The sequence below is a fragment of the Gavialis gangeticus genome, unplaced genomic scaffold, assembly GCF_001723915.1.
Source record: "Gavialis gangeticus isolate Ggan-Ray unplaced genomic scaffold, GavGan_comp1, whole genome shotgun sequence".
Lineage (NCBI taxonomy): Eukaryota > Metazoa > Chordata > Crocodylia > Gavialidae > Gavialis > Gavialis gangeticus.
In genome coordinates this window covers 246,423,196-246,431,756 of record NW_017729032.1, presented here as the reverse complement: position 1 = coordinate 246,431,756, position 8,561 = coordinate 246,423,196, and the positions used below count along the sequence as shown (strand labels likewise).

At 41.9% G+C, this 8,561-nt stretch overlaps 1 protein-coding gene across 2 annotated transcripts in view; it reads right to left on the bottom strand.

The window, feature by feature from the left end:
* Positions 1-4,181: 4,181 nt before the first annotated feature.
* HTR1F (5-hydroxytryptamine receptor 1F) overlaps positions 4,182-8,561 on the bottom strand; it is a 32,483-nt gene continuing 28,103 nt past the window's right edge. For both annotated transcript variants that reach the window (XM_019525679.1, XM_019525680.1), the window contains one exon: positions 4,182-6,625. In XM_019525679.1, the coding sequence (XP_019381224.1) occupies positions 5,490-6,587 (1,098 nt within the window). In that variant the 5' untranslated portion in view covers positions 6,588-6,625 and the 3' untranslated portion in view covers positions 4,182-5,489. The remainder of the gene's footprint in view (positions 6,626-8,561) is intronic.

The window sequence follows — 8,561 nt, the reverse complement described above, 5'->3', positions numbered from 1 at the left end:
AGGCTATAGGGGGTATATGCCCCCCCCCCCGATTTGTACAGGCAACTCACTGTGGGTTCAGGACTCTCCGCTCTGCTGCGTTTCCCTTGGGAGCCCTGTGCTGGCTGCACATCCCCTGCCCACTCTGTAGCAGTGAGGGTAGCGAGTTGTGTCCCTCACTGCCAGGCAGGCAGGAAATGCACAGCCAGTGCAGGGCTCCTGGGGCAAAGGCAGCAGAGTGCAGAGCCCTGAGCTCACAGCAGGCACCCCATATCTACCCTCACCCTGCTCGGCTCTGCTCTGGCCATGGGGATCAATTAATTAGAGCAGCTCTCAGAGCCACTCTGAAGTGCCACAGTATCTTGTATCAGTGTCTCTGCACTAAGATATGGTGGTGGTGGTGCTTGAACTAAACCTCATTTGATGAGCTTTGGTTCAAATGCCCCTGCTGCCGTTGTCCTACACAGTGGAGGGAAAAAATATAGTGCCAGAATTGTACAGACCAGTATTAGTATATTGGATTCTAAGGACTACATAATATAATGTATTCTGAGAGGTACTTTGGATTTGCCTGTCAACTGATTTTTTTTTTCTGCTAGGCACAAAGATAGAGCTATTAACACAGAAATAACTAGTGTTTCAAACCATTAGAGAACGGCTGAGGATAATGATTGTTCAAAAGTGTATTTTGATTGGGTGGGTGTTTTATGCTATAGCTTTAAACAAACAAGTGAAACCTCATCATAAAAATAAATGCAACAATTCCTTTGCCCATTATGGTAAGAAAAGGAAAAGACCATCAGAGGAAAAGGACAACAATAAAGAGGTAAGAGACAGAGAAATAAGAGAGAAAAAAATAATGCATCTGTTTTGGACTTGCCTTCATCAATGTGCTGATGTGTGCAAAGGGTGGCCTATTCAGCTATTTTAAGTTCCTATTTGGTGTAATAGATGGACAAGGAGCTGGACAGCATTCCAAATCCAGCTTCATATTAAAACAAAAATCAAAATTGGTTGGCAAGCCATGAATGGATACTAACAGAGCAGCTGCAAAGGGAACAGGATCACACATTGTCCAAGCAACTCTAAAAAAGGATATGTGCTATAAATATCTTAGTGAAAAATAGATCAATATCAACATTGATCAATATCAAAATTGATCAATATATATAGATGATTGATCGCTGTATATAATGATACATCTATACATATATATTGGTGGGTATATAAGGTTTTCTATTCACCAACAGCTACGTTTCTTACAGCAAAGAAATTCTTTATAAAAATTTTCCTCAGAATAAGTAAAACTGTGTAGCATCTCCTTCTCTTACATTTCATTAAAAAAAAAAACAACCCCAAACAATGCAGGTACCAAATTGTTAGCAGTGTTCCACTTTACAGTGTTCCTTTGCTAATGGCATATGTTGTGGGTGGGTGAAAGCCAAAGTCTGAATATAGCAGATGTGGGATCATCTGATCAGAACATTTAACCCTTATTTACTCAAAAGAGAAATCAAGGTTCCTTTAAGACATTGTCCATGTGGATAAACATTCTGGGCATATCCCCATGAGTGGAAGCGTGCATTCCCCAGGGACAACTACCAGCAGCACATATTTGTGCTGCTGCTAGTTGTCCCTGGGGAATGCTCCTGCCTGTGTGCTCTCATGCACAGCAAATTGCCCTGGGTGGGGTAGGAGAGGCTGGCTCCAGCAGCCTTACCTGGGGTCTTGTGGATCTCCCAGAGCTCTAGCGATGGTAATTCAGGCATCTGGAGCCTGGCCAGCAGCCATAGCGTGGCTGTGGATGGCCAAGCTCTGGTTTTTGGTGGCGCACACTGCTGCCATGTGCACCACCCTGTTTTCTGATGCAGATTTTTTTGACACCAGGATCTACTGGTGTCAAAAAACGCACCATGCTGCAAATTAGTAGTGCGATGAATGCCTGCATGTGCACTGTGTGTGATTTGAAGCACCACAGACGGGTGGTCTGCGGCACCACCAATTACACTTGCACACTCATTTGGACACGCTCGATAGATGCAATGATAGCAGTGATGGATGGGGACTGTTTGTGTCATAATGGTGGTACTGAGCTCCATGAGAGAATAAGGAGTGATGAGAGGTAGGCAGGCAGACAATAAAGAAAAGATGGTCCCACAATCTGCAAGTGCTTTTAATAGAATAATTACTTGCTTGTCAATGTAAACTTGTAGTCACATCTTCCACCATTCAGGTGCTCAACAATGAGCAGATAAAGCTCAGTGAAAACAATACAAAAGAAACCACCCCTGCATCCTTGAGAAATGTATAGCAGCTTAACTAGATTCAGAGTATAATACTGTTAACAGTGCAGAAATGACAGCTAATTTCTGTTTATCTACAGATTGTTCCAGTCTTTGAGCCTGATCTATTATATTTAGAAGTGATAGCTTCAGTACCTTTCTCTACAGCAATACCTATTTTTGTCTCAAATTTGCTTTTGCAACGTATCGCCAAACTTCTCACAAGTGGAAATATAACATATTATACCCCTCAGCAACCACGATGAAAATGGATTGAGTAGCGTACCACACACAACTGCTTGGTTGGCAGAACTCACACTTCTGAGTCAGAAGTTCCTGAGCTCAGATCTCACCCTAAGGTATCTCTTTTGGAGACTGTAGTACCAGGGGAGCATTGGAAGTGAAGTCCTTCAGTTGAGATGTTACGGTGAGGTTCATTCACCTTCCTGTGGCAGTCTGTCCTATTAGAAAGTTGGACTCCATGGGACATTTCATAAAGAGCAGGTCACAATTGATGTTTCAAGCAATTATTCTTTCCTTCAGTATAATACTCAAAGCTATTGCTGAGGACAGAGTAGCTTCTGAGATTGTGTACACAGTGACTGCAATGGTAGCAAAATGCTTTGGGTTGCCATAAGCATGAAGAATATTTATGTACAACCACGTTCTATTCTGCCATGTCTTTGTGTTTTCAAACTCTAGTTGTGCTACTGCTGAGCTACAGTAGGTGGTGTGGCTAAGCTTTCAGTTGGATTCCCACATGGTTTGGCTGAATCCATAGTAAAGCAAATCTGCAGTTTCTACTGTTAGCATTTTGGAATAACATCTCAATTGGAGGTTGGTGGTAAAGGTAGAACACAGGCTGTAACTTTCATGTGGCAGAAACAAATAAGTTAAATACATGACAGACCTCAAACCTGATAGTCATTTTGTAAGAAAAGCTTCTTTCATGGTCACTGTCTGAACTAGCACTTAATTGACAAAAGAGCGAAAGCTGTTAAAATTAGGGTTCAGACATGTAGAAAGCAGCACTGCTCTCCTTTGGTTACACACAGGATTTTTTGCTTAATGAGTGCACAAATTCTGTCGCTGAAGTTTGTTTTTTAAAAAACCCAAAAACTCAGAGTAGACTTCTAATGAAGAAATATTTTTTAAACTAAGGTGTGTGCAAATGTATTGTACTTCAGGCTTTGGTAAGAGGTGCCCTCTCCTCACCAACCAGGACCCTTTTGGAGGGCAGTGCAACTGCTTGTATCTGACACTGGGGTTCAGAGTAGCCCAGGTGCCAGTGACTCGTGTGTATAACTGATGGTTGGCAATGAGCACAGACTAGCAGGCTGGATCTAGACTCGCTGTTGGTGGCACTGTAAACCTCTTTGCAATACTACAAACCTCTTTGCAGTGCCAAAAACTGCATGTGCTGCACATTAAATCATGCATGGTACTTGCAGGCCTGGGGCAAAATTTGCTATCAGGAGTTTCTGGTAGCAAAAAAACAAAGGGAAGACAAAAACAGCTCAAAGCACACCAAAGTGGTGTGTGCTGGGACAAACACAGAGATAGGGAAGTCTCCAAGTCCCCAGTCTCCAAGTGTTGTGGAACCCCTGCACCCTGGCTGGCTGGGGCACTGTGTGCCTTGAGACAGGAGCAGGCTGCTCCCATGTCTCTGCATAACTCAGTGCAGGGGTTTCACTGCAGAGTCCAGGGCTGCCTGCTCCCTCATTTCCATGTGCCACTCACTGGCTTGCTGAGTCACAGGGTGTCTCAGCATGGGGGCTGCTTGCCAGCTAGCCCCACACTGAGGAACCTGTGCTCCAGTCAGCTCTCCCTGCAGCACATGGAGCAGTGGGATAATTTGTCCAGCTGCGAAGTGCATGATCAGGGGCGCGCACTGCAGCACAAAATAGGGGCGCACATTTGTGCCGCTATTATTTGTGCTGCTGCAAACGCACACATCTACTTGTGTGGATGCAGCCGTAAAGGGCTCTAGGCAGGCGAACTGGCATATCTTGTCTTGGAAGGTTGTGAACCACCCAACTCTCACTTTTAGAACAGTCGCACAATGGCTTTTAGTCGCAGGTCTGCATTTGAATGGGTGGGGCTGGTATGACTGGTAGCTTTGCACGGGCGTTAGTAAATGTTTCCCTGAATATCTAATAGCCACCTCTGGGTTAGGACTCCCCCACCCTTTTCTTTCTGGAGCTTGGGTTCCAGAGAGCAGCCCTCCTTGGTTTGTGTGAGGATTGTGCATGTTGCTGGCAGCTAGGGAAGGAAATGGGATAAAAGCTGGCAGGCATCTTGGATGGTCTCTCTTCCACTTGCTTTTCCTCTCCATGGCCATATGAAATCTGATGCTTAACATAACCACCAATCTCTTCTAAGTGCTGAAACAATGACTCATAGCCTCTAATATTCTGTGTATTCTACTTCTACAAAGAGCTCTGGCTGTGCTTGTTCCTCTTGCTTGGGGAAATATTTGGACTGTGAAGGACACAAAATGCTTGACTTTCATTAAATGTCTGCCCTATGGTGAGGGGTGCACAGGTACTGCCCCCTCCAAGAGCTCCAGGAATATATCTCACAGCAAAGGAAACAGGGAGGTATCAGGATGACAAGGAGGCAGGGTCCAGTGCATCTTTGGAAAGCAGGCTGGAGTGGCATGACTTTGTACTGTGGCCTGATTGAGCCATTACCTTAAAGGTGCAGTTTTACTGTTCAAAACTGCTGTATGGACCACATTCTGTGGGAGTTCTGCTTGGTCAAAACTCCCACTGACATCCGCCACATTTTTTCACTGAGCAAGGAAGTTAGCATTTGACCTTGTAGTTTTAGGTTCTGTTTTTGCAAAGACTTAAACTCATTCATAACTAAGCATGTGAATAGTTTCTCCAAGTTTAGTGGGATTACTAATGTGCTTCAAACTGGACAGAAGCATACATCTTAGCTGGATCAGGGGCACATATGTATATGGAAGCCCTCCCTTTCCAGCCCAACGTTCATCACAAATAACCCATCTTTTTAAAATTTAGACAACATGCACTTCAAGGTGCTACTGGTACAAAAATCATATGCTTAAAATGTAGGTGCAGTCTTAATGCCTTTTCGACACAACATATTTAGTCCTAGTCTTCATAAATGTGTACACGCGCGCACGTGTGTGTGTGTGTGTGTATACACACACATATATAAAATCAGTTTGCAGGTTCAATATAATAAGAACACACACACTCAAAGGTATTGCCTACATCGCACAAGCTTCTGAAATGCTTTCTTAAAGTCTTCATTGAAGATTGTGTAGATCAATGGGTTAATTAGAGAATTGATGTATCCCAGCCATGCCAGAAAATTAGACATGTCTTCTGAAATGTGACATCTCTCACAGGTGTTAACAACTACTTCTTTTACAAAAAAGGGGAGCCAGCAGATCACAAATGCACCCAAAATCAAGCCCAGGGTGGTTGCTGCTTTCCTCTCTCTCGTGCTAGAGATTCTTTGTTTTTTCCAGGCTTTATCTTGTTTGGATTCAGACTTGGGGCTTCGTAACGAGAGATTAATTCTATCACAGTCCAAGGGATCAGGTGTCTTATCAACTGTGCATGGTGTTGAAGCCAATTTGGTGCTTCTCTCGCCCACCTCCAAGAGGACTTGTCCATTTACCTCCTCCCTTACAATCCGGCTGACGCTTCTTCTGTGAAATGTCTTTGCTGCTTTGTATATTTTGTAATAAAGGATCAGAATCAATGCTAGGGGGATGTAAAATGCTCCAAACGTGGAATAAATGGTAAAAACTATGTGGTCATGTTTGATGATGCATTCATCATCCCTGCTAGTTGTCTGATGTCGCCAAAACAGAGGAGGCATAGAGATAAAAATGGATATGATCCACACCACTGCAATCATGATGCCAGCGTGTTTAGGTGTCCTTTTCCTGGCATACTCCACAGCATCTGTGATTGCTCGGTACCGATCCAAAGCAATAGCCGAAAGATGCAGGATAGAACATGTGCAGCATGTAATGTCAACACTCAACCAAATGTCACATACCACCTGCCCCATAATCCAGGTCTCCTTTACAATATATACAATGCTGAAGGGCATCACTAAAACTGCAACTAGAAAATCAGTTACTGCAAGGGAGCAGATTAAATAGTTGGCAGGGTGATGGAGTTTCCTTGTTACAATTATTGCAGTCATCACTAGAGAATTGATGGCAGTTGTCATTAGTGCAAGCACAGACAGAGTAATTGAAACAAGAATCTTGGATGTCATTCTTTTAAATAGTTCTTCTGAAGTATAGTTTTGTTCAGTTGAATTTATTAAATCCATGTTTTCTTTTAAACGTGATCTCTATCCAAAGACAGTACCTGTAGAAAAGTAAACACACTTTAGAAAATGTGCTGTAATTCTCCAGGAAGGCCTCTTATTTTGTCCTCAGAATAGGCAAGGGGCAAAATTTTCTAAGGCACTTAAGTTCCATGATCCAAGTGGATTTAATAGCTTGCCTAGTCTACAAATGCAGTTGTTTCTGACCCCTTTCTGTTTAATTTAGCCAACTTTGAAAAACCACTTTAGTTTGGATTAAACTATCAAGGCAAAGAAGCTAAACAGAAACAAGATGTTCCTTTGTTATGGAAATCTCTGAAAGCCTGAGGAATTAAGGCTGCCACTCACAGGTTGTCTGGCTCATGGGAAGCCCCTCAGTCTGGATCCAGCCCACAAACCTTGCAGCCCAATGTGGCCTGCAGGGCCCAATTAGTTTGACATCCTTGACTTAACTTCTAAAATTTTGAGAACTTTTCATCTGAGTTAATATTTGAAGCAAGTTTAAGAATAATTTGCTTTGCTAAAATTCCTCTACCCATGTCCCAGTTGTATGCCAGCTGATCCCTGTTTATTTTTAAGTGAGGATAAGTATAATGCAGATATAAAACTTTTTTTTTAAACAGGGAGTAAATGTTATCATGAGATGACTTGCATTACCATGGAAGACAATGAATACAAACACTGCTTGCACATCTCGAGAGCTTAATTAAAGCATTGTTTTGGGGGAGGGGAGGAAAATTAAAATGATGCTATTTTCATTTTATTTTGGAGTCTATGTATTGCTTAATTTCAGCACTATGCTATAGGGTCTGCCATGAAAAAGTAAACAGTCCAAAATATCAATAGACTATATAAAACATTGCTATGATGCAGTTCCTTCCAAAGAGAAACACAAACTGAACAGAAATGGGACTTGATAGCAGTTTCTCTCTACATCAGGGGAATACATCAAGGCCTCAGTGAACAGCTGTTCACAAGGGCACCCTTGGGGAAAACCAGGAGTAATGGCCACAAACTCCAAGGAAGGCCGTTTCAGGCTTAATACTAGGAAAAACTTCTTCATAGTTAGGGAGTCTAGACTGTGGAATAAGCTCCCTTCAGGGGTGGTGCTATCACCTATCTTGCAAATCTTTAAGAGGAGACCTTTCCAGGGTCACCTGACACCAGTCTTCTTTTCTGCGTAGAGTTGGGGGGAGGGCTGGACCCAATGATCTTCCAAGGTCCCTTCCAGCCCCTTACAATCTATGAATCTATGAAAATGACTCAATTTGTGTTGTTAGATGGCAGTTCCTAGCATAAATTTCTTACCTCACTATGGTTCCCCTTATGGTTTTATGGAAGCAGGAAATGGGGAGATACAGCATTTGGGCTATATAATACATTATAAAATAACTTAAATGTGTGTGATTGTACCTTGTGATTGTATCAAGAGAGATTTCTGAATTCTTTACAAATTTCTTTACCCATGTTTTCATGAGAGAGTCTGATGTCTTGATGTGAGTAAATTCTGCAGACATGAACCCTATGTATGATGTTCACATTATCCAACTCCGGAATAACATGAACTGTTTTTCTATTATGTCCCACAGGTTATGGAAAGAGGAGGAGAACTTAAAAAAAAAAAGCAAAACGAACTGTTTACTGGCATATTTAATTTGTACTAAACTGTGCTGTGAGTGGCTAATAAAAATGAGAGGAAATGTCACCTCTAGTTTTTCATATACTAAATTCAACATCAAATCACTAGCTTAATCCAATAATCTATTTTGGGCATACCTAATATATTATGGTATTAGAGTTATTTATGTATATTTAAACCTTTCCCTTCCTGTGCTTGTATAACATGCAATAAACTCTGAACAGATTATTGGTATATATATATGAATAGTTTATATTTTAAACACATCAATTCATCTCTCTTTATATAAAAAGAAACTAATATATTTTAGGCTAGCTTAAAGTAATTCCTTAGCAATT